The sequence below is a fragment of the Thrips palmi genome, unplaced genomic scaffold, assembly GCF_012932325.1.
Source record: "Thrips palmi isolate BJ-2018 unplaced genomic scaffold, TpBJ-2018v1 HiC_scaffold_19, whole genome shotgun sequence".
Taxonomy (NCBI): domain Eukaryota; kingdom Metazoa; phylum Arthropoda; class Insecta; order Thysanoptera; family Thripidae; genus Thrips; species Thrips palmi.
Genome location: NW_023144628.1, coordinates 5,819,008 through 5,843,153, shown reverse-complemented (window position 1 = coordinate 5,843,153; position 24,146 = coordinate 5,819,008). Strand labels below are relative to the sequence as shown.

Genomic DNA, 24,146 nt, shown 5'->3' with positions numbered 1-24,146 from the left:
CCACGAGTCACGGCCCGTACGAACTCCAACCGACGTGGCCGCGGGGCCGCCGTGGCTGCTACCCGACACAGGTGCAGAGAGAACTCGAGCTCGCAGCTCGGCGGGGCGAGGACCGGTCGAAGTTAGGAGCGTGAGACGGGGAATGACCGCGAGCGACTCTGAGTTGGGGAGACACTTCCTTCGTCTGCCTGGATCCGTCCGCAGCATCCCCCCTCCCCCTACTTGGCGCTGTTCTGGTGACCTACATTACAGAGTGTGAACTGGAAAAAGGAGGCTGTAAAATGGCGGCAAATTTGGAAACAGACTCGGAGAAATACACAGATTATAGTGCTTCAATTTGAGACTCGAGACTGCTTGAGACAGTCAAATGGGGAAAGGCTTAAAATATGCAATAGACACACGTCTTATTAGATTTGTGCACCAACAAATTATAATAATCAATCTCAATAGTACAACACAAGAAAATCGAATCTTATACATCTTATACAATACAGTACAAGTACCAAAACAATATGTACAGATGATATGTACATATTTAAAAAGGTATTATTTGAAAAACACCTGTTGCATTAGAATAATTTAGAATTTTCACGCTTCAAATTCTTGGTCAAAATTACAACACTGAGAGACAGAAGCAGATTGATGATCAGCTCAAATTTCGCAGCATTGCATTTAGACATCAAGGAAAATTTGAGAAACAAATGAAACATTATTTACAAATTTTAGAGTATTTACAGTAAATGGAACACAAAAAGCTAAATTTGACTGAAGTCTTACTCAGACTCTCCGTTCATTACAAATACGACCAATTTCAACAATAGTCACTGTCAAAGGCACTGTCACTTACAGAAACACCATGTCACAATTTGTAGGCAAAGCTGCAAACCTATGTGAAATCAAAGGAACTGTAACAATGTCAATCGGCTTAGCATACAGTAGCTCCATGAGAGATTTTGTAGAAATACTTTTAACAAAACTGATAAACAATAAAAACAGTTATTGCAGAGTAAAAATTTGGTGTTAAAGGAGAACAAAGGCTTCATTTACATAATGATCATGTAGCAGTAGCAATTATCAAGAATGAGATCAATTAAAGTAAGATAATAGAGACATGGAACAAAACATTCACAAATCTACAAGCCAGCTTAAAACAACACAGCTCATTTCACTAGACAAAACTTAGTAAATTTCCCTATAAATTCCACGGCTCTTCAAAGAAAAAAAAAAGCTCACTTGAATCAAATAGTTTTAGCTGAAATTAGTTGGATGTGCAATAGCACTTGTGTTCATTTATATGTACAGAAAAACTAGGAAAACAATGTCAAGAGACTAGGCACATGCATACCATAAACTTTAAACCTTTCAGGCATCAAAAGATATAGTAAAGTGGCTACAGGTAAATAATTTTCTTTAAAGGGGAGAAAAAAGTGGAAAAAGCACAGTTTTAACAAAATATGACAACAGTGTAGGATCCTCAATTTAGAATTATTGTTTTTAAAATAGTTGTACAGAAATACAGTCTTTAGATTGGGATCAGTATCACTGCTTCTTGAAGCTCTTCAAAATGGGATATATATTATCAAAGGCATCATAAATCTCTTGTCTCACTTTGGCACCAGTTAATACTACTTTACCAGACACAAAGATTAAAAGTACTATTCTAGGCTTCACCATACGATATATAAGGCCTGGAAATAATTCAGGCTCATAACTGCTGAATTGTCCATGGGTAAGAACAAGCCCCTCCAGTCGAATGGGGAATTTCACATCACAACTACCCACCATATTCTGAATTTTGAAGTCAAGGAACTTGGCCTAGGAACAAAGAAGGTCAACATTAATAGACTGTAGAATAAATATAATTTTTTTAAAGTATGTGGTTGTTAACAATAAAAATAATACTCACAGGAAAGCCAAGTTTCTGGATAATTCTTGCGTATTTACGAGCTGCTAATCTTGAATCCTCTTCACTCTTAGCCCCTGTACACACCATCTTTCCAGAACTAAAAATGAGAGCGGTAGTTCGAGGTTCTCTTATTCTCATAATCACAGCTGCGAACCGTTTAGGATTGTATTCTGCATTTCTGGCATGAAGGGCTATTTTTTTCAGCTCAAGTTTGCAATTGAGGTTGACAGTTGAGACAATGTTTCTGAAAATTGAAGTTCAAATCATTAAATGAGTGAGAACGGACACTTATAAATAAACGAATGAATAATAAACTTACTGTAACTGTGGTACAATGCCTGGATCTGCAGATGAAGGTGTCATCGGAGTCATTGGGCCTGGTGTCATCGGACCAATGGAAGGTACATTTGCATGACTTGATGATCCGCCAGTCATTGGGGACATCATGTTTTGCTGGGGAAATGAAAAGAAAGATTAGTTTACCAAGGTTTAGCATAAATTGAAGTTACTCCTAGCAGCTCTGTGGCACATTCCAGGAATCTGATCCAAGGAGCAACATCATTCCGTTCACAACGGATATCTTTGAAAAGCTGCAACGCTGTCAACTGCTGCGAGGCCCCACTGTCATTCATCCAGACAGGCACGCAGAGGCCTGCCAGGCCCGTCGCCTTGCTTACCGGGGTCTGCGGCTGCATCATGCTGTGCGGCGTTTGGAAGCCCGCCACCGAAGGGGCGTAGGTGGGCATTTTGTGAGGGGTCATCATAGAGGAGCCCCCCAAGGAGGGGAGGCTGCCGCCCATTCCCATCCCGCCCATGCCCCCCATGGCCCCCATGCCGCTGCCGCTGCTGCTGGAGGCCTGCCGGTTGTGCTGCTGCTGCAGCGCCTCGGGCAGGATCATCTGGTCCTCCTCCAGCTGGTGCATGGGGGTGCCAATGCTGGGGATGCTGAAGGCGGACGGACTCGGCAACATTTGATCCATGTTGACGTTAGGGCTTTTTCACACCGGCGCTGTCAAATACGGTCCTCGCGCGCCCCGCCTCGCACCGCCACTGAGCGACGTCTCTCTGGGTCCTTCTGGTGGGGCCGCGGTTCACAACATCTTCGTCAAAATGGGAAAACACGGTCTCCAAAACGTCGTTATCAAACTCAAACCGAACATCACAAACACGAAACCTCAACCTCCAATTTTGTCACCGCCTGCGCAACTTGTTGAAGAACAGCTTGCTTTGCTCATTTGGTTGTCTTCTTGTTCTTTTTCTACAGCGTCCCGCGTGCGAGATCAAGCCAGCCGTGACTGACTTGCTTTTGCTTTCATGATGATCCAAGCGGCCGGCGTGAGGGGATTTTAAAACCAAGTCAGTTCTTGAGAATTTCGGAGTCGGTGTTGAAGAGTACCTTTTAGTGTTCATTGGTTAATCGTGTGTCGCTGAACGCTTCATTGGTGAGTTACGTTCGAGGCATTGCACCATGATGGACGTGTCGTCGTTCGGCTAAAGTTGTTGAAACGCAGGTGCATTGCCTCTCCGGCGCCTGGCGCCCATCTTGTTCGCCCACCTGCTCCACTGTATTTTTCTCATCGCCCGCGTTCTGTCTGTGTGCAAGCGTCTCACCATCGGTGGCTTCTTGTGCAAATAGGTGCACTTGATTTTCTCTGCACTGTCTCAGTTCGCGTCAGATCCTGGTTCAAATCTCACTTAACCCCTCGCAAGTCGTGGCGCTTTTGTGCAACACATGCACTTTTTCGGCACATTGCACGTCCGCCACATTTGCCACCACACCGCGTGTTCATATTTTTCTCTAGCAGGAACTTGTTCATTGTTTTTCAATGATTATCTGTTCTGATACTTATACTTCGGACCTGTGGCTTGAACTTTAGCTTTGCATGTGCTATCTTTGGGTCTCTTGTGAATATTGAGGCACACCACTAGGTTTTTGTCTGACAATCATTTTCTTTTTGCTGCAGGAGCCATGAGTGACGATTGGGAAGAAGACGAATGGACTCCTCAAGAGACGTCCTCCAAGCAGCCTTCTGAGGGCGGTTGGCAAGATTCCTTCAGTGGCAGGACACGAGGGGGCCGAGGGAGAGGCTCAAGGAATGATGGTGGAAACCGCAGCAATTGGCGAGACAGAAATGAGCAGAGTGGCTACAATGAAAATCGGGGTGCAGGAAGGGACCGTGGCGGAGATGAAGGTGGTGATACAACCACTATCAATGTTGATTCACAGTACCTTGGGAGAATCATTGGAAAAGGTGGCTCAAAAATCAGAGAGCTTGAGTCTGAGTCAGGGGCTCGTATCAAGGTAAAGGTTGAATGCAGACTTCAATTGTTAACAAGCCTTGGTGTTCCAATAAATTTTTATTTTGTATACGCTTTCAATAGGTAAATCGTGATGATGCCACAGTGGTCCTTTCTGGATCAAGTGACTCACAACAAAGAGCAAAAGAAATGATTGATGAGTTGATGACTGATAATAGAAGAGGGGGAGGGGGTGGTTATGGTGGAGGGAGAAATGATAGAAATGAAAGATTTGGTGGCCGAGGTGGCTACAATAATAGTGGGCCGGATATGTCTGCCATAGATGCTTTGGCAGATGAGCCAGCTCCTGTGATAGACTGGGACCTTGTAAATGAGCAACACGTAAGTACCTTGGCTTTGTCGCTGAGTTTAGGTGCGACTTAACATAAGTTGCTGTTGTAATGGTGCTTGATGGTTCTTGCAGGCAGCAGCTAGGAGTAAACGCTTGGCAGCTCTACCGCCACTGAAGAAAGTGTTTTATGAAGAGCTTCCAGAAGTTGCAAACATGTCAGAAGAGGAAGTTGAAATATATAGGTGTGAATGATTTTTTCTTGATGTATATGTTTTTGTCTTTTAGTCTACTTTACTCAGTAGTATTCTTTGGTTTTCAGGTTGCAGAGCAATAATATTCAAGTGGCCTATGTGTTTAAGGACACAGGCAGAAAACCAATTCCCAACCCTGTAAAGACCTTTGAGCAGGCATTCCATAACTACCCAGATATTCTTACAGAAATTTACAAGCAAGGCTTTAAGTCGCCCTCTCCCATTCAATGTCAGGCCTGGCCTGTGCTCCTTGGAGGCCAAGATCTGATAGGAATTTCACAGACTGGCTCTGGTAAGTGTTTATTGTCCATGAGCTGTCCCAACTAGCAGTGTTCTGTTTTATTTATATTTTTGTTTTTTTGATTTCAGGTAAGACATTAGCATTTCTGTTACCAGCTTTGATTCATATTGATAATCAGGAAATACCACGATCAGAACGCGGCGGGCCTAATTGCCTTGTTCTTGCTCCTACTAGGGAGTTAGCTTTACAGATAGAAAAGGAAGTTAATAAGTATTCTTACCGAAACATTAAAGCGTAAGTGTTACATAATTCAGTTTTTTCTCATTTTATAACTATAGATGTTGATGGAAAACACATTGTCTTGGAATTCTTATGTTTACAGTGTGTGTGTGTATGGAGGAGGAGACAGAAGGTCTCAAGTATCAAAAGTAAATAAAGGTGTTGAAATTATCATTGCGACCCCAGGGAGATTGAATGATCTCTGCGCAGCAAGTATGTATATCTGTCTCCTTTCTTTCAAATGGAGAGGAAGGGAAGGCTTTCATTTTGACTGTTTGTCTGTATCTATATGCATCATATCTTTTATTACAGATGTCATTGATGTTACATCAATTACTTATCTTGTGTTGGATGAAGCTGACCGAATGTTAGACATGGGCTTTGAGCCCCAAATCAGAAAGACACTGATTGACATTCGTCCTGATCGGCAAACTGTTATGACTAGTGCTACCTGGCCAGAAGGAGTACGCCGTTTGGCCCAGTCATACATGAATAACCCTATCCAAGTATTTATTGGAACTTTAGATTTAGCTGCTTGCCACTCAGTGACCCAAATTATTGATATAGTTGATGAGGAAGAAAAATGGGAGAAGGTAAAGAGGTTCTTACACTTATGACCTTAATTTTATTTGACATTCTGGAATTTATTTAGTCAACCTTTTCTTTCTTTCCTTGGCCAGCTTATGTGCTTTTTTGAAGAAATGCAAGGGGATGACAAAGTCATAGTCTTTGTCGGCAAGAAGACTCGGGCAGATGAGCTATCAGCAGAAATGGCTCTGAAAGGAGTTAATGTGCAGTCAATACATGGAGATAGAGAACAATCAGACAGGGAACAAGCTCTGGAGGACATTAAAAGTGGCGAGGTTCGCATTCTGATTGCAACTGATGTTGCCTCAAGAGGCATTGATATTGGAGATATAACGTGAGTACTGTGAAGTTGAACTGTGCTTTGTTGATAGACAGTGCCATGTGTACTGATCACTCTTTTATATCCCAATCAGCCATATTATTAATTACGACTTCCCTCGTAACATTGAGGAATACGTGCACAGAGTGGGTCGTACTGGCCGTGCTGGCAAGACAGGGACTGCCATTACATTCTTCACTCGAAACGACTGGGGCAATGCCAAAGACTTGATTCCAATCCTTGAAGAAGCTGGCCAGGTTCGTTCTTGGACACATCTGTGAGCATTTTAATTACTGGCCGCTTTTGTTTCACTGCCCAACTGGATCCCCTTTTTTTTGTTGCAGCACGTGCCAGACGAACTCGTCGCCATGATGGAGCGCTTCGAGGCGCGGAAGGCGAGGGATGGTGACCGAAGGGGAGGTGGCTGGGGCGGCGGTCGCGGAGGCCGCAGGGACGACCGAGACGGAGGCGGCTTCGGAGGCGGTGGTCGCGGAGGCCGCGGCGGCCGCAGGGATGACGGCGACGGCTGGGGATTTGGCGGGGGCGGGGGCGGCCGCAGGAATAAGTGGTGATGATCTTTCACTCGGACTGCTCTTTTACTATATCTTTTGTAGATTTATCCAAAGTACAAGTTGAGCCTTTGTAATCAGTGTTTCTTTATTTTCAGTATTACTTACTGTAGTAATGCCTATATTTTTAGGTGCTATTGAATCTCTTTTTTTGTATCAACAATCAAAATTTTATCTTGTGACATGTAATTTATTGTTATCTGCATCTAGTCCCTAGGCGTTACAGGGATGGGTGTTTGTGATACCTTGCATGTTGAAGTTGCAGGAGCCTTTTGTTATGTTCGTTATGGAACCTTATATGCTAACATTGTTGCTTCATTTGTTATTTATGTCTATTATGCATACTTTAATAAGTGATATGTTCCTACCAAGACTGTCAAATGTGCCTTTGATCAAAATATATTATTACTTTCTATCAAACTGTTTTCTTCATTAATTTAGGATTAAAATAATAAGAGACCCTTTATGTCAAACTTTTATTGATGAAACATACCAAGCTTGTTTCAATCACACAAGTACTGAATATAAATAATTAGCATAGAAATGCTTCACACATGCTCATATCAAATTATGTACGTCAACAAAATAATCAATATAAAGAGTGTTCAAAAAGGCTATTCCTAAAGAGAAGGCATCGGTCATAAAAAAAGGAAAAGTAATCAATCAGCTTAATCATGCATTGGTGTATACAAAATAGTCCTTGCGTCCTGTGTAATGTTCAGCAAATACTTTTCCCAGGACAGTGGGGGAAGAAAACGCAATCTCTTCCAAAGTCAATACATGTCCAAAAATAAAATTTTTCCTGTAAAAGGAGAAAATTCAAGGGATAAAAAAACAAAAAGCATGTAATGCTTTCTCAATATTTTCATGAAGGCAAATAGTTACCTCATGCAATCCATCAATTGCCTGGCAACATTAGCACGTCTGTTGGGTCTGTGAACCCAAATGCGGCTAACACCACACTTGACAGGGTACTCCTCAGCAGTGCAACAATCAATACCTTCTGCTTCAAGGCTTGTTTCCAGCATTTTGTTGGCATTTTTGACTGGAACTGCTAGCAGACAGCCAACAACGCTTTTCTCAGATATGTACAAAAACACCTGCAACATGAAAGAGGACAACAAAATGAAAGAGAACCAATACTGGTTGACAGATTCCCAGGTCTACAAATAAAAATGGGAAACTTAGACGATTCCGAAAAACTTCAACTTGCCATAGAGTGGTTGGGATCACATTGGACACCTTCAGCAAACCCTAGGTCTTTGTCAACCACTCTCAAAACATCCAAAGCTTTGGACCACCATGCTTTGGGATCTCCTGGTCGTACTACTACCACCCTATTTCTACCATCAAGTCCAACAATACGCTCATTTTTCCATCCCTGGAACAGAGACAGGAATTACAAACAAAATGAAGAAATTAATCAATCTAACAATACTGATAAATTTGCATACCATAAATTTAAGATCCTTGACAGCATTGTGAAACTCCTGGTGGGCAAGCTCATCCTCGGGTTCACCCATTTGATAAATAGCGGAACATGTACTGCACTCAGTGGCCCCAAAGCGTTTCTGACCAGCATCCAACTGGTACTGATCATTTCCAATAGGGCGTAAAAGTGATCGCCTTCGTTTTTGCATAACATTTGGGGACAGCTGTGCTCTGTAGACATTCAAACCAAATTAATTTTGAGGCTTACAACAATATTACATAACTTACAACAATATCATAAAACACATCAGACACTAACTTTTGATGAGAAAAGTTGGAATCAAAGATAGGGAAATATTTCACTGGTGTTGAATCCAGTTCTGAAGAGTTTTCGTTTTCCTTTGTCTCGTTTGATTCAGGATTGCCATCATCCTCTGGTAAGGGTTCACAAAGTGGCAGGTCATCATCTTCCATGATAACATCAGGCACAGCAGATAAAGTCTGAACCTGAGATTCAGTCAAGTGCAAAGTATCACCACCAACATTGATGCTGAGAGTGGAAGTGGAGGAGGCCAGCTGGCTCAGAGGACTCAACAAACTATCCTCAGAGGGCCTCTCAGAAGATCTCTCAGGACTGCTTGGAACAACATTAGTGGAAGATTTCACTGGACTACTCAGAACAACGTCGGTGGAAGATTTCCCTGGACTAGTTGGCATAGCATCAGTCTGCAAAGAAGATAAGAGAAAAAGAATAAATTAATTTATGAGAACCAAAAACATGTATCTAATCTCTACAATGAAAAACAGAACCTACATATGAACCATTCGGGTGGGAAGTTTCTTCAGTTGAGTTCATGGAAGAGACGACTGGTGCAACGGACTCTGGTGAGTTACATTTGTCCTCTTCTAATTTTTCCAGAATGTTTTGAACATCATTTCTTGTACTAGCAGCAACATCCTGAAAAAACAAAGTAAAAAACATCAGCTTTAAAAAAAAACACATGATTTCAATGCTGTCTAGAATTTAACAGAACACTTACCTCTTCATTGTCATCAAATGCTTTGATAGATTCAATCTGTTTGTCATGACTGTACAACTTCCTCCTGCGCTTAGGTGGAGGAGCAGGTGAGGACTTGTCAACAGTAAATTTGCCCTTGTGAATTTTAATCCTGAAAAAAAAAAAAAAAAAAAAAATTAGTATGAAGTTAAGTTATGATCATATAAAACAATTAAGAATGTAAACTTTGCCTTAAAAATAAGAGAAAAAGGCTACCTTATATTTTTTGATATAGTGATGGTGGCGGTGCGGCTCTTGATGTTCCCCGTCTTGAAGATTCGCTTAGTTGGGTCTGGCGGAGGTGAGTCCATTGCCTCCTGTTCTGATTCGGAAGCTGTGTCTTCTTCAGGTTTAGCCCTCTTGGAACGCACTCGCAAGAAAGCGGAGGCCGACACTTCAGCTAATTCCTCATCTGACTTTTTCACTGGGATGGCCAACATACTCATCTTTGGCACTTTTATAGGAGATATACTTTTCTTTCTATTAGACTTTGGTGCAACATCCCAAATGGACTTCACTTTCCCTTGCTTTTTCGAGGGTTGGTTCACTTTAGGCTTGGTCTTTGGAGGACGGCGAATTCCAGTTCGTACCCCTGCATTTATTTCTCCATTCATCTTCCTGCGCTTTGTAGAGCGACCAGTCAGATATATACCATCATCTCTAACTCTCTTACTACCAACTGAACGAGAAACGCCAGGAAATAGAGATGTGCGAGCACGAGGTAATTCCGCTCCAGCACTTCTTGATCGGCCTTCAATAGTATGGCGTCTCTTCTCTGGGCTACTAGGAGATGCCGAGGTGACTGAACCTGAACCAGAGGCAGGCATACTACGGCGTTTGGAAGGAGTCAGAGGCTGTGAAGCTGCAAGGTCAGAAACAGCCCTGACCAATTCATTGCTTTTGGGAGTAGCGCTGGGTGTGCGATGTGCAAGTGGAGACTCTGCACAGTCACTTTCATCCATTACTGACAAAACAGTCTGTTCAAGCTGATCGGCAGGCACAATTTCATTGGGATCTTCCACTGGTTTTATACCATTTTGTTTACTCTTAGAAATCTTTACTATTCCAGATTTGTTCTTGGGTTGATTGACAACATCAGCAAGCAGCAGTGCAAACTGCTTACGTGGAGAATCTTTATACAAAGCCCTGGATGTAGAAGGCTTACGGCCAAATGGCGATATTGGCCCTGAAGTCTTTCTAATAGGGCTGAATGTAGTAGAATCAGGTGATGCAGGAGCTGAACTGTAACGTTCTGGAGAAGAACCAAGTGGAGACATGTGACCCAAGTCACTTGTCTGAGGGCTTGCTGAGGGGAACAGAGCCCTTTTCCTTTCAGATCTGCGAGGTGTTAATTGCTCTTCCGATATAGTCTTCATGGGTGTTTCAAGGTCCATTGAAACATCGAAGCTTCCATGCAAGGCCGCATCTCGAGAAACTTGCGCCATTATGGCAAAGTCTGCAAAGTGAATGAAATTATTGAGACATTTCAAACAATTATCAATCGAAGAGTGAATTATACTTTCAAGAGACATACACAGTTCACCTCACAACTACAAGAGGTGAGAAGGTATGAAATAGAAACTCAAAGATCAGGAATTTAAAAGGCTAACATCAGAGGTATTCAAAGGGTTGAGAATATTCTGGCAAGAGATCATATGGTGATACAAATAGTTGCTTGACGGAATAATCAAACCTTAATCATGGACTGTTGAATAACTGATTCAATTGCGAAACAATTGTTAATAGTAGAGTTGTTTGCAAAGCGCGTAAACATAGTGATGGCCTATAGGCTACATTCTGCAGGATCAAGCTTGTTGCTTCAGAAGATTCGCACATTTACACCAGCAATCCTTCTTTCAGAGAGGTATCAGAGCAATGATCATCGAACTCGAAACGCCTTCTCTTCGGAGGTAATCACACAATAAATAAAATCTTACCTCGCACGGCAATCTATCAATCAAAAGGTAAATTTGTAGTCCGCCAAACAACAAAGAACTAGGTAAAAATGGCAAAGCCGCCGGTTCCCGCGTTTACACCAAATCTAGTTACCAAGCCGAGCAGATATGCGAGCGGAAGCAAAAGGAAGGGATGAGGTTTGGTTGGTTTGGAGTGTCAAGAAATCGTTCTGTTCAGATTTTTATAACATTCTAAAAAACTTAAGTAGTTTTGAAAAAAAAAACGGTGTTAATTCATAATATTGTGAGTAACTATTTTTTATTAAATTCATAACATTTTCCGGTCCAATCTCTGATTGCCAACCCTACAGCAACAACAACAAACATAATCAAAAACAGCGGCTGCAAGTGGGGTGGGGAGACGTGAAAATGCCGTATGCTCTTGCCTCTCGTATGTGAAGCTTTTCTGAGGCACAAATCACAATGCTTTCGTCTAAAATCATGAGGAAGTAAAAATGTTTTCGTTCCTTGTCTGTATTAGAACTTCCAGAAGAGGTACAAGCCCTTTCAAGGTGCAGTTATCCAAGGCTTACAACCGCTGTCACGTCACTAGGGGAATCGAAACCACATCCTACAGAACGCTATTGAAAAGTTAACTTCCCTCGTCTGTCTTTAAACTTGAGCGATTGCATTCATAAATATTTTAAATCACGACAATGGCTTTGGCAGAATATAAAGATACCTTGGCTACTTCAGCTTCATTCAGCACAGTCCTATTATTTATGACTGGCATGTGAGTATATTTTTCTTTGACTCTACTTGTCAAAATTTGGTGTCTCATCACATCACAACAATCTTTTGTTATAAATGTCTTTTAACATTGAATTTTGTTTTCTAGGTTTACAGCCAACAAAATAATGAAAAGGAATAGTGTTGGCGACGACTCTTATGTTCCATTTATCACTGGGTTCCTATCGTACGTGTAAATAATAAATAATTTGATTCTCTGAGTTATACTTTTGAAATTTTACAACTCTGTATTTTTTCCATCTTCAGGTGTAGCTTGTGGCTACGATATGGTATCCTTATAGAAGATGCAACCATCACCTTAGTAAACAGCGTTGGAGCATTTCTTCATATCTCCTACTTAACTATTTATATTTTCCACTCTAAATCAAAGGTTCTTTTTTCTTTCAGAATCTATTGTTTAAATTATTGCTCACATGTTTTGATGAATACAACTGACCATTGTATAAATGTTTGTTACAGATGGGAATTTTAAGACAACAAATTCCACCAATGATGTGCCTCTTAATGGTGTTATTTTACTCATATTACGGTGAAGAGAATGTAGATATTGTGAAGTTTCATGTGGGAGTGATTGCAAGTGCTGTGACGATTGCCTTCTTTGCTGCTCCTCTAACTAAACTGGTTGGTTTTGTATAGTTCCTATCCCAGTGTTGTCTTTATTGTATTTACAAAACCCAAACCTAACAAGTCTTCTTTACTCATGTCTAGATGCATGTTATTCGCTTTAGAAGTGTGGAATGTCTACCATTTCCTATGATTGTTGCATCATTTGCTGTTTCTGCTCAATGGCTTTTGTACGGCATCATATTGCAAGACCCTTTCATAACGGTAACTATCATTCCTACCTTGATTTTCCTTCAAGTTCTTATGTACAATCTGGTAACATCTTCGAATTTTATTTCCAGCTACCAAATAGTCTTGGGTGCTTCTTGTCAAGTGTTCAGCTCACACTATTCCTTATCTACCCTGTGACATCTGATGGGACCAAATAGCTAAAGGAAGTTAAAGATGTTGATCTAATCCAGTGACTCTGGGCTGTTATTGTGATAAATTTCTCTACAGCCTGAACAGTATTTTCAAAATGAAGATGCAGAGAAATATTGGTGTGGTATATTTTTTCTTGCAGTATTCTTTTGCAACATTGCAGCATTTGCCATTTAGTATTTCATAATTGCTCATAAATTTTACATTTTTATTAGAAAGTCATGTTTTTAGATTTTTATGATGGTTTCAGAGAATAACTGCCTTCTCTTTTGTATTAAATGAATTTAAGCCATCATCTTTCAAATTATTTCTTCATTCATTACAATCAAGAAACAATCTAGTCCATCAACTCAGGTATATTAAAACCTTCTAAAAAAATATGGAAAGTGAGGAATGTTGTAAATTGTACATAAACAAAATCTAGTCATGTGGTTGCTACATCTTTCAGAATTTCAATTGTATTAACAAACACACACTCAGCTTTGGGCTGTTGTTAAGATCGTTTATGATTTATTTACAATATCTAACAATAAACAATTTGTTTTTCTTTGGTGGAGATTGGCCCACCATTGGTGAGTATTGACATGCTTCCTCTTGATTGTACTTTCTTGCCAACATTGAACCTATTCCATTTTATAGTTAGTTCAATTTTTATGAATAAATTGATTTAGAGTTTTGAAGGATCTATTTTCTGTTTATGTATCACTTCTAGGACACTAGTAAATTATTATGTCATCGAGCATAACTACTGGAGTTACAATTGTTTCTCTAACTCTTCTAATCTTAACCTGTCAGTTTCAGTAAATGGATCTGAATCTGACGCAAACTTCCTCTTATTCCTCAACATGATCAACTCCATATCTGGCACTGATTCTATTAAACTGGAACTCATATTCAGATCCCAATCATTTTCCTCTCTAAGAATGCAAAAATAAACAAGGAAAGCAAATATACTTAGTTTAACAATAATATGCTCAAACTCTGGCTTATTTGTACGCCCTGAGTTGACAGTATTATCTTCTGAGTTGAAGTTTGCTGCTTTACTGGACGTGAACGGAACTGGTTTCTCATCGATGGTTTCATCAGATTTCTTTGAAGACTGTTGATTCGAATAGGTGACTACCTGAGGCCTGTTAAAAACAAAATCAACAAGTTTATTTTATCATACAAGGATAAAGCACAGGTATAAATTTCCAATAAAACCTAAAATTAGGCACTGGCAGCTTCTAATGCAGCAAGACACAGGGGAGCAGACACATAAGTCTGTACAATCAGGCCTTTATAATTCTCCTGGTACAATTCACGACAATAAATCAAAACACGAAACTTTGCGAACGAAAAATGATTGCACGGACATTAGTACATAATTACATAAGACGTTCGAGTATGTTTTAAACGACGCAGCAGGTAGGGTTAAAGAAATCAAACTGACTTTTTCTAACAGCAACTCACCGAATATTGCACAACTGACTACGACGCAATAAATGGGACAGTATACGTTCGTTTTTTAGCAGAAAGCTTCGCGTTGCCATCGCAGTTATTTCCCTCGAACACCCTCTTTGACAAATCGCAAACAAGCAGACTGCTTGGTTTGTTGGTGTGTGACCGACTGCAAATAATGCGACTGCAAATGATTTTCTTTTTGAGAGGGTACCTAGATGGTTGTAGAGAGGGAGCTGACCACAAGCCGCAAATCCCCGCCTACCCGACCCCCCTCCCCACCCCATCCAATGGAAAGTGAGTGAGTGAGTGAGTCCAGTCCACGTCCCTTTTCGACTGTGTCGCTGTGATCGTGGTAAGAAAGGTTATTTAATTGTTTGATTGATGAATGACCGCGAGAAATGCCACTTATTCTTAGATGTTTCATCCATAAAGTCACTTGCCCTCACCCTAATTTGTTGGTGTCCTTTACTTCTCTATCACTGACGGTAACATATGATGACTGGTGGAGAAAGCATGCTTCTGCCGGCTATTAAAATTCTATTTTGGCTTAATTATTTTCACGAAGCACCGTTTAAGCAAATCGCTAACAGCATACGCTGGGACTCTCACACTAGCGTTTCTGCACTGTTCTCTAGACTTCCAAATTAATCCCATTTCCTTTTAGAGGTTATGTGACTACTTTGGTTATGTTGACGTTTTGCTTCCTGCAGAAATACTTAATTGTTTTGGTTTACTTTGTCATTTACAGCATTTAAAACCATTGTCAGTACTTCACCACTGAACTCGCAACTCAATTTTACTGCCCATACAGTCATAAGAGTTGTTCATCTCCCAGTCCATGATTAACATCTGTGTCAGCTGAAGTGTCTGTGCACCAGATTTAGATTAGTAATCCTCTTTTTCATGCCTCTTTCAGGGACGGCCTCATCATGTCGCGACGAAGGGCTACAGAAGAGTCCGACAAGTTGACTCGTATCGCCATTGTTAGCTCTGACAAATGCAAACCAAAAAGATGTCGCCAAGAGTGCAAAAAGTCATGTCCTGTCGTACGAATGGGTAAACTTTGCATAGAAGTGTCTGTCAATGATAAAATTGCTACTATATCAGAAGAGTTGTGCATTGGCTGTGGTATTTGTGTCAAGGTGTGTGAAATTTTCTGTATTTGACAGTTAACTGTTGACTGCTACATTACAATGCAACAATGTGATTCCTCCTTTATTTGTTTCAGAAATGTCCATTTGAAGCTGTGAATATCATCAATCTCCCAAGTAATCTAGAGAGAGACACAACTCACCGCTATTCTGCAAATTCTTTTAAGCTGCATCGCTTGCCCATTCCTCGTCCGGGTGAAGTGCTTGGTTTGGTTGGAACCAATGGTATAGGCAAATCTACTGCACTGAAAATCCTTGCTGGAAAGCAGAAACCTAATTTAGGGCGATATGCTGTAAGTCAAAATATGTGATTTTTAAGAGCTATGGTATTGAACTGCTATTTATTACACTTATGTGTTTGTGCTTAGTCTCCTCCCGATTGGCAAGAGATTTTAAACCATTTCCGTGGATCTGAGCTGCAAAACTACTTCACTAAAATTTTGGAAGACAACCTTAAGGCTCTCATTAAACCTCAATATGTGGACCAAATCCCAAAAGCCATCAAGGGTACTGTGCAGGAACTTCTGGACAAGAAAGATGAGCGCAAAAATCAAAATGATATTTGTGATCTCTTGGGTAGGTTGCACAACTGGTACTTTTAAATTTTCTTTAAAACAAAAATTAAGATTTTTAACATACTCTTGTTTCTTTTTTTCTTGTTTCCTCTCATAAGATCTGCAAAAGATCCGCAGTCGCCAGATTGATGAATTGTCAGGAGGAGAATTGCAGCGATTTGCATGTGCCATGGTTTGCATTCAAGATGGAGACATATTTATGTTTGACGAGCCATCTTCTTACTTGGATGTGAAACAGCGGTTACGAGCTGCCGTTACTATTCGGTCTCTTATTCAAGCTGACAAGTAAGTATGGCTTCAGTATGTTTCCATCTGTAAAGTCAATGTCTACATTTGCTCTTTATTTTTTAAATTTTCTACCTGGAGAAAAGTTTGAATTGGTTTTGTATTTTTATTTGTTCAGGTTCATCATTGTGGTTGAGCATGACCTTTCTGTGTTGGATTATCTTTCTGATTTTATTTGTTGTCTGTATGGTGTTCCTGGAGGATATGGCGTGGTCACTATGCCTTTCTCTGTTCGAGAAGGTTGTATGAATATTCTAGTTTCTTTCTCTCTACTTTCATTTTCTTCTTTGCTTTACTGATCTTTTGATGTATTTCCATTATGCAGGTATTAACATTTTCCTTGACGGGTTTGTACCAACTGAAAATCTTCGTTTCCGGGAGGAATCTCTTGTATTCCGCGTTGCGGAATCGGCAACTGAAGAGGAGGTGAAGAGAATGAATCATTATGAGTATCCTCACATGTGCAAACAATTAGGAAATTTCAAAATGTCAGTGAACCAAGGACAGTTCACCGACTCTGAAATTCTGGTTCTACTTGGAGAAAATGGTACAGGCAAGACCACTTTCATTAGAATGCTTGCTGGAAAAATTAAACCAGATTCTGGTTCTGGAGAACTACCAGTTTTGCACATCAGTTACAAGCCTCAGAAGATTAGCCCAAAATCACAGGGCATCGTCCGCCAATTGCTGCATGAGAAGATTCGGGATGCTTACATTCATCCCCAAGTGAGTTTCGATTTTAAACTGTTGATGAAAGCCTGACATAAATTCCTTGCTTTTAAAATCTGTGTTCAATGACTTTAGTGCTAATAAGGTTCCATTGTCAGTTTATTACAGATGTGATGAAGCCAATGAAAATTGAAGACATCATGGATCAAGAAGTTCAGAACTTATCTGGAGGAGAACTTCAAAGAGTAGCCCTCACCCTCTGCTTGGGGCAGCCTGCTGACGTCTACCTTGTGGATGAGCCCTCTGCATATTTGGACTCAGAGCAGCGTCTTGTGGCAGCAAAGGTCATCAAAAGGTGTGGCAACGTTCTGTGAATGACTCTTGTGGTACCAAAAGTACTAAATGTTTCTAATGTCTTTTGTTCTTGCTATGTTTTTTGTTGCTATCTCGTGCAGGTTTATTCTGCATGCTAAGAAAACAGGATTTGTGGTTGAGCACGACTTCATTATGGCAACTTATTTGGCTGATCGGGTCATTGTATTTGAGGGATCCCCATCAGTTGATACTGTGGCACACAGTCCTCAATCTCTTCTGAATGGTATGAATCGCTTCTTGGAACTTTTGGGCATCACTTTCCGCCGAGATCCAAACAATTTCAGACCTCGCATCAACAAAAGCCAGTCTGTAAAGGTGAGTCTCAACTGTTCAATTACATTGTACAAAATAAAACCCCAATTGATTTGAAACATTTTCACAATGCTATTGTTTGATTTAGGATGTGGAGCAGAAACGGGCTGGACAGTACTTCTTCTTAGAAGAATAATCCCATGTGTAAGACCTTTTGCAAATTTTAAATGCTGTACCTGATCTTCATTCAGAAGTTGATCATGTTGTATTTCAGGAAAAGTCAAAATATGCTTTGTGTATAGTTCATTATTTCATAACTTCTAATTGGAATGAATTGGAAGTAATAAGCAAGTGACACGCCAACCATGTCAGTATGCAGCTCATGATGAAATTTGTAAAACAATGTAGTTGTTTATATTTTTTAAACAAAATCTAAATGGCCAGAAGACTCTATTTTATTGTAAACCAACTGTTCTTTCATTGTATCCATTCTGATTTACTCATTACGTTTTCTACATGGTAACATCAAAACTTTCTGCTGGTAACAGAAAACAAATCATTTGTTCAGATTTTCTTTCAATAAATGTTATGACTGGATCATATTTTACTGGATCTCTTCTCCAATTCCCCAGCCTCCTTCACACCTTGAATCCTGTGTGCCCACATGATCCAGACCCCTTTTCCACCTCTCAAGACACACCACAAACAAGGAAGTCTGAATAAGGGAAAAAAAAATCAATCAAAGAGATAAATTTTAAAAAATAATGTTTTATTTAATATAATACTTGACACTTGACATACAATTCAATCTAGTTATATGCATGTGGAGTAACAAAGTCTGTTCAGCTTTGGGTGGACATGACTAGACCCGACTTACGACCTAAACAACAAATCCACATGATTGGACTACAATTTTTATGTGAAATAGCAAAATAAATAAAACTACATAAAAAGTGCAAATACATTGAAGCATCCCGATATCATAGGAGAAAGGTATTCAAAAGAGTCAAAACATTTGACGAGCCTCCCTAAATTAGCAGGTTACGAATGAATTTACAGATGGAAACAATAGTCTTGAAAAGGCAAATAATGAGACAAATTTTGAAATTTCGCTACAGAAAAACCAATAAGATCAGTTTACTGCCACACAAGTATGAATAGTGGGAACTGTAACAAAACAAACAATGTTTGGAAAAGCAGGTCCAAGTTATTGCTGGGAAAAACTTGACTCTCAGAATTTTTGTAACAAACATTGTTTGTTTTCAATTATTGCTGGGAAAAACTCTAATTTCTGAATTTTGAAGTAAAAAGATTTAAAGAAATTGTTATCTTAAAAGTACAAAAGGAATGTCCATTCATACGAAAACACACAAAATGTCTCAGATTATGAGCTATGAGCAAAGAAGTACACGCACTGAACAGACGTTTCTAATTTTTCTCCAAACTAACACAAATACATTTTGTATAATAGAAAAAATACACTCCATTTCTCTGAAACAACTTTTACCTAACTCATGATTAAACAATACCTACATAATAATAAGATTTCTTGAATCACTGTTTCCAGAAGAAAGGGGAACAAATTAAATGTGAGCTGGTCTATCAAATGATTTGCACGTAAACTTGAGCAATACACAACAGTCACATTCATTTTCTCAAACATGTAACTCATCAAGAAATAAAAACAGAGTTACAGCATCATATATCTCCAAGGGACGAAAATGCAGTCTTTCATTTCAATAATAAACTACTACGGACAAGTACACCAGCATTTCACAGAAAACAACACATACATTACTCAGTACAATGAAGGTAATGTTGATCTTGAAATATGGCAGTGAGAGAAGTAAAAGGTTTTACTAACATGTTACATAGTTAGTTGGTAACAATAAAATTTCACTTAAAGCAGGGTACATTCATTCAATACAGATGAATATCAGTATCCCTTTGACGCCTACAAAACTCTTTTGGATAGGATGCAACTAAACATCTAATATGAGATGAAATTAGTACACATTAAATCAAAATAAATTATTGTAGAATAAAATACCAACCGTGTATTAGCTACCATGATGTTTCATCAGTCCAACAAATTCAGGCTCACATAACACATCCATTCCAGGATAAGGAAAGAAAACAAAAAAAGGGAGCACTGGATGAAACCTGAGCTCAATCTTGTGAACAGAAAACTACTTTGATTGGGCTGCCCACCATTTTGGCTTTCTTGATGCACAACTGAATTGGACAACCCTTTTATTAAATGATGCCAACAAACAAACTAAAAACATGCCAGCTCAAACTTCCTGTTGATCAGTGGGAAAGCTGGTTTGGGGAAATACTAATTTGAACTGTTCAATATCCATGGAGGGCCTTCCACTTTGATCAGGACAGATGTTAATAACAAGCTCTGTATCAAGGCACATTCACACTGAACACTCAGCTCTGAATGAGCTGACTCGAACTTATACTTCATGTATGAGTAACAAGAGTAACAATAAAAATACTCCTTGACTAGCAAAGAACATTTCAATGGTCTCATATTTTCTAAATGATTAAAGAATTACAATCAATTCTTAATTGAAATGATAGTGGAAGACAAAATCATAACAAATGAAGAAAATATCTTACTTTATTCATCAAATAGGAATTGAGGAATTTGGTGTTCTTCTAGGAATTGTGTCACAACCAATGAACAAGATGAAAAATGGGAAGACTGGTAGGTATTTCATAATATTTTTACAGAAGGTTAGAAGATGTTCCGAAACTGTACAACTAAACAGAAGAAAAATGAGCAATTTAAGAACTCATTTCTGAATTAACATGAAAACATTACTTGTTCTTGAGTACTGTAAAGAGAAGAGTAATTCATCTTGACATGTAAAAGAAAAGAAACTAAATGGACAAACGAGACTTGTGACACACTTTCTTGTTGGACAGAACGACTAGACTAGCTATTATGCTCTAAACAAACAGCGAGGACTTACTCTAAAACCTAGGTAGTATCACTTAACACCAGAAAAACATTAGTAACATGAGGTTACAAAGTGTTGAGATAACAGTGCGTAATGTATAATGAAAAAATGCCCAAATTGTCAAACAAGGGAAGTATCAAGGAAGACTGTTTCAATGTCACTAGGCTTGCCAACGCACAACCATCCATTGTAACCCGTTTTAACATAAAGGTATGTTGAAAAAAAAATTGTTCATTGCTTGAAGCAGCCATTTTTTAAAATATAAATAGAAAGGTTGATTACAATCAAGAAATGAGACCAAATGCAAGATATTAATTCAAGTTATTTTTACACCATTTGTCTCAATAGTATGAAAGCAGTCTTACAAGAAGTTGCATCAGGTGTCAAAATTAATTTAGGTGGGAATAAAGACCCATACTTTAAGGGGCAGGCACAAAAAACAACTGCTAGACAACCATGCTGGTTGAAAATTAAGTACTGGACACAACAGATTGGATCCTAAAGGGATGATGAACGTTTCACCCGTGCATGCCAGACTGGAAAAGTCAAAAACAGAACACTTTTGAAAATGAAGAATTCAAACCAAGAAGTACTTCATTATTTCTTTTCTAAAAAATGATGTGTTTAGAAAGGCATTGTTTCAATCTTGCACAAACAGAATGTTATCATAAAACACACAAATACACACACAATCACACAAAAAAATGAAAAGAAAAACAACATTTTAACAGATATTGCTTACTCCTGATACACATGACTGAGGTACACAAGTAATATAAATACTGCAGTGATCCACATAAAAAGAAAAAGGATATAATAGACTATTAAACATACAAATAGGTAATACATTCAAATTAAACCATAAATACTCTAAATTCTCTATGATTTTTTGTCGAAAAGGGGAAGCTTAGACTTAACAGCACCTTCACAAACAATCAGTCTTTGACTGGCACAGCGCTTGGCCCCGTGATGCCTAGATAGGGGCACTGGTGGAGGGCTAGCTGCCATTACACCTTTGGAACAACTTGTCTGGCCTAAAGATTTCCGTAAGAAGGCTATGTCTGATGAACGAATTGCATCACATATGGAGTATGTATTTTCATGAGGATTTAATGAAAATCGCCGTGTTGAAGCCGATATCTAGAAAAAGATTATCAAACGATGTGAAATTGAAGGTTTTTGCAACATAGATGAGATGATATAATAAGACATTTAGAAAGGAAGGTTCAATGTACCTGAGGCTGCAATTTGGCTGATGGTCTCCTAGATCCAGGTCCAGGACCGGAGGACGGGTTACTATTTTGCTTCCGCTCAAAGTATTCTACAATCTTGCTAATTTGCTGTGAAGCCTAGAACAGAGGCAATAGATTAAGATAAGATAATTTTTAAAAAAAATAGCTTGAGATAAAAACGTCTTGGTCAGGTTTTCACAGCATAATTTTAACTGCAAGACTAAAAAGAGACTATGTTTACCGGGTTTGCGGTGAAGCCTCTCTCTTCCCAATAGGCAGGATCGCCCCCTAGGCTTGAGACATCTTCAGAACTGTCAGTATAAATAGAAGATGATCTTTTGGCAGAGAAGAGTAGAGAATGGTGTCGTGTACTTAAGCCACAACTACTAGAACCTGAAACACCAAATATGAGACAACCACTCAGTTCACGAATGTGCTAGAAAAATACGAGTAAGTAAATGAGTTTGTTGGACACTTTACCATTTGGTGCCAAGTCATCCAAATCTGCTAACTCTCCAGACGACACGGTGGTTGTGGAAACTGCGGAATCATCGAGCAGAAACAGAGACGAAGCTGCTGATGAGGAGCACAGAGTGTGACGGGCAGGCCCTGAGCAAAAGTCAGATGGTGACAGTGGGTCGCATCCTGCGAATCAGAGACGAAATGCCAATTAAAAAGTCACAACAACACGAAAAGCGCGTCGAACCTCAAATCGGTACCTAGTAAGCCATAGTCTTCCCCGAGGCAGCTGAAGAAGCCAGATTCACAGGAACCACGACGGCGCAGCGCAACGGACGGCAAGCCGCCCAGGACGGCGCCGGTGGCCGCGTCGTCCTCGGAGAGCAGCAGGCTGTTGAGGTTGGACGATGACGATGACAACCGCCGCTGCAGTGGCGCAGGGCCCAGCCCACCAAGCCCGCCCAGCCGCGCTTCCACGGCCAGCGCCTTGGCGTCCGGCCTCAAGTCCAGCACCTCCAGGGCGGACGAGTGGCCGGAGAACACGCCGTCCTCCTCGACGCCATGCACGCCGTGCACTCGGCAGGCCTTGGGCCTGGGGCTCAGGCTCAGACCGCCGCAGCCCGTCCTCCCCTGCGTCTGCGTCTCCAGCAGGCGCTGCGTCAGCACCTTGGGGTTGATGGCTGTGCCGGCCGCGCCCGTCCACACAGTGGGCCGCCGCCGCACGAAGGTGGGCGAGGACGGCAGCGACAGGCTGTGGTGCCAGGACTTCTTCTGCGGCCCCTGCACGTCCTCGTCAGCCACACCGTCGAGAGTGGCCTCCGCTTCCTGGGCGGGCGTCACCCCTTCCGAGGCGTCGCTCCGGCGGTCCTCTTTGGACTCCAGCCGCTCGCCGATCTCGGCCTGCTTGGCCTTGGCGCCCGCCTTGGCGCCGCATCCCTCGTTGGCCTCGCTGTCCATCTTGAGGTAGTCGTCGGCCGCCCGGTTCTGCGGCGAGAATATCGAGCCCTGGATCAGCCCGTCGTCCTGCCGGGGCTGCTGCACCACGCTCGAGGGGCTCTCAGCGCCGCCGGGGCCCGACTCGGCCTGCTCCGCCTCCACCTCGCTCTTGAGCCGCCACCGCGACCCCACCTTGCACCACAGGTCCTGGCCCGCGTTCACCACGGGCGGCACGCACTCCGGGGCCGGCCTCGAGGCCGCCGTCGTCCCCAGCAGGTCGGCCGAGGGCACTGTGAAGGGCGGCCCGCCGCCGGCACCGCCGCCAGGCCCCAGCGACAGCTTGCGGGGGGCCCTCTTGATGGTGTCCGCGGTGTAGGGCCGCGCCGTGGACGTCGAGGACAGCGACGAGCAGTCGTGCGAGGCGCGGCGTGGCGCGGCGCCGCCCTCCGCGAACGGCGGGCTGAGCTGCGTGGGGCTGAAGAACGGCGACGGCAGCTCGAAGCACGACGAGAACAGGTCGCCGCTGCACGCCAAGTCCCCCACGCCCAAGGCCGCCGCGCTGCCCACGGCCGCCGACTTGTCGCCGAGGATCTTCTTGACGCCGCGGAAGTGCGACAGCGCCGCGAACGGGTTGAGCCGCTCGGCGCCCTCCTCGGCGGGCAGGTAGTGCGGGTCCTCGCGGCACATGCTCTCGCCCACGTGCTTGGCCGTGATGCGCGACGTGCCGCCCGGGTTGGCCGCCGCGCCCGCCGAGGCCGCGGCCCCCATGAAGTGGCAGCGCGCCTTCTCGCTGGGCGACGTGTGCGCCGGGAACGCCACCATGAGCCCCACGTCCTCGGACAGCGACCGCCGGTGGCTCACTGCAACACAGACAGG

General features: G+C 41.6%; 7 protein-coding genes across 13 annotated transcripts in view; 3 read left to right on the top strand and 4 right to left on the bottom strand.

Moving 5' to 3' along the window:
* Nucleotides 1–407: 407 nt before the first annotated feature.
* LOC117646528 (TATA-box-binding protein) lies at nucleotides 408–2,886 on the bottom strand. The gene is made up of 4 exons (XM_034387550.1): nucleotides 2,584–2,886; nucleotides 2,226–2,359; nucleotides 1,907–2,150; nucleotides 408–1,815 (listed from the first exon to the last, which is right to left on the bottom strand). The coding sequence occupies exons 1-4, from the start codon at nucleotides 2,884–2,886 to the stop codon at nucleotides 1,540–1,542; spliced, it is 957 nt and encodes a 318-aa protein (XP_034243441.1). The 3' UTR covers nucleotides 408–1,539.
* Nucleotides 2,887–3,188: 302 nt separating this feature from the next.
* Nucleotides 3,189–7,163, top strand: LOC117646526 (probable ATP-dependent RNA helicase DDX43). Of its 3 annotated transcripts, none has more exons than XM_034387542.1 (11): nucleotides 3,189–3,348; nucleotides 3,871–4,208; nucleotides 4,289–4,546; nucleotides 4,629–4,738; nucleotides 4,816–5,039; nucleotides 5,117–5,282; nucleotides 5,371–5,480; nucleotides 5,580–5,860; nucleotides 5,948–6,189; nucleotides 6,269–6,431; nucleotides 6,519–7,163. In XM_034387542.1, the coding sequence occupies exons 2-11, from the start codon at nucleotides 3,876–3,878 to the stop codon at nucleotides 6,744–6,746; spliced, it is 2,115 nt and encodes a 704-aa protein (XP_034243433.1). In that variant the 5' UTR covers nucleotides 3,189–3,348; nucleotides 3,871–3,875; the 3' UTR covers nucleotides 6,747–7,163. The 3 variants fall into 3 exon arrangements, with proteins under 3 accessions (XP_034243433.1, XP_034243436.1, XP_034243435.1); XM_034387545.1 differs by lacking the exon at nucleotides 3,189–3,348 and adding an exon at nucleotides 3,395–3,417; XM_034387544.1 differs by lacking the exon at nucleotides 3,189–3,348 and adding an exon at nucleotides 3,409–3,542.
* Nucleotides 7,164–7,205: 42 nt separating this feature from the next.
* Nucleotides 7,206–11,321, bottom strand: LOC117646525 (N-acetyltransferase ESCO2). 2 transcript variants are annotated; one of them, XM_034387540.1, is made up of 9 exons: nucleotides 11,170–11,321; nucleotides 9,449–10,688; nucleotides 9,215–9,344; nucleotides 8,989–9,132; nucleotides 8,494–8,900; nucleotides 8,198–8,405; nucleotides 7,957–8,124; nucleotides 7,629–7,843; nucleotides 7,206–7,545 (listed from the first exon to the last, which is right to left on the bottom strand). In XM_034387540.1, the coding sequence occupies exons 2-9, from the start codon at nucleotides 10,675–10,677 to the stop codon at nucleotides 7,416–7,418; spliced, it is 2,631 nt and encodes an 876-aa protein (XP_034243431.1). In that variant the 5' UTR covers nucleotides 10,678–10,688; nucleotides 11,170–11,321; the 3' UTR covers nucleotides 7,206–7,415. The 2 variants fall into 2 exon arrangements, with proteins under 2 accessions (XP_034243431.1, XP_034243432.1); XM_034387541.1 differs by lacking the exon at nucleotides 11,170–11,321 and adding an exon at nucleotides 10,926–11,127.
* Nucleotides 11,322–11,495: 174 nt separating this feature from the next.
* On the top strand, nucleotides 11,496–13,214 carry LOC117646529 (sugar transporter SWEET1-like). The gene is made up of 7 exons (XM_034387551.1): nucleotides 11,496–11,578; nucleotides 11,669–11,920; nucleotides 12,026–12,103; nucleotides 12,184–12,307; nucleotides 12,397–12,558; nucleotides 12,646–12,765; nucleotides 12,843–13,214. The coding sequence occupies exons 2-7, from the start codon at nucleotides 11,844–11,846 to the stop codon at nucleotides 12,927–12,929; spliced, it is 648 nt and encodes a 215-aa protein (XP_034243442.1). The 5' UTR covers nucleotides 11,496–11,578; nucleotides 11,669–11,843; the 3' UTR covers nucleotides 12,930–13,214.
* A 188-nt stretch (nucleotides 13,215–13,402) lies between these two features.
* Nucleotides 13,403–14,562, bottom strand: LOC117646530. The gene is made up of 2 exons (XM_034387553.1): nucleotides 14,374–14,562; nucleotides 13,403–14,051 (listed from the first exon to the last, which is right to left on the bottom strand). The coding sequence occupies exons 1-2, from the start codon at nucleotides 14,451–14,453 to the stop codon at nucleotides 13,676–13,678; spliced, it is 456 nt and encodes a 151-aa protein (XP_034243444.1). The 5' UTR covers nucleotides 14,454–14,562; the 3' UTR covers nucleotides 13,403–13,675.
* A 10-nt stretch (nucleotides 14,563–14,572) lies between these two features.
* On the top strand, nucleotides 14,573–18,273 carry LOC117646527 (ATP-binding cassette sub-family E member 1). Of its 4 annotated transcripts, none has more exons than XM_034387547.1 (10): nucleotides 14,573–14,716; nucleotides 15,281–15,506; nucleotides 15,593–15,808; nucleotides 15,884–16,091; nucleotides 16,189–16,375; nucleotides 16,494–16,615; nucleotides 16,701–17,101; nucleotides 17,203–17,399; nucleotides 17,500–17,734; nucleotides 17,820–18,273. In XM_034387547.1, exons 2-10 carry the CDS (start codon nucleotides 15,294–15,296, stop codon nucleotides 17,865–17,867), a joined length of 1,827 nt encoding a protein of 608 aa, XP_034243438.1. In that variant the 5' UTR covers nucleotides 14,573–14,716; nucleotides 15,281–15,293; the 3' UTR covers nucleotides 17,868–18,273. The 4 variants fall into 4 exon arrangements, with proteins under 4 accessions (XP_034243438.1, XP_034243439.1, XP_034243440.1 ...); XM_034387548.1 differs by having other exon boundaries at nucleotides 14,652–14,725; XM_034387549.1 differs by having other exon boundaries at nucleotides 14,712–14,849.
* A 148-nt stretch (nucleotides 18,274–18,421) lies between these two features.
* The window catches only part of LOC117646268, a 38,004-nt gene continuing 32,279 nt past the window's right edge, over nucleotides 18,422–24,146 (bottom strand). Inside the window, exons 8-12 of the mRNA XM_034387107.1 lie at nucleotides 22,595–24,130; nucleotides 22,356–22,520; nucleotides 22,117–22,268; nucleotides 21,879–21,992; nucleotides 18,422–21,783 (exon numbers count right to left, since the gene is read on the bottom strand). Of these exons, the coding sequence (XP_034242998.1) occupies nucleotides 21,523–21,783; nucleotides 21,879–21,992; nucleotides 22,117–22,268; nucleotides 22,356–22,520; nucleotides 22,595–24,130 (2,228 nt within the window). The 3' untranslated portion in view covers nucleotides 18,422–21,522. The remainder of the gene's footprint in view (nucleotides 21,784–21,878; nucleotides 21,993–22,116; nucleotides 22,269–22,355; nucleotides 22,521–22,594; nucleotides 24,131–24,146) is intronic.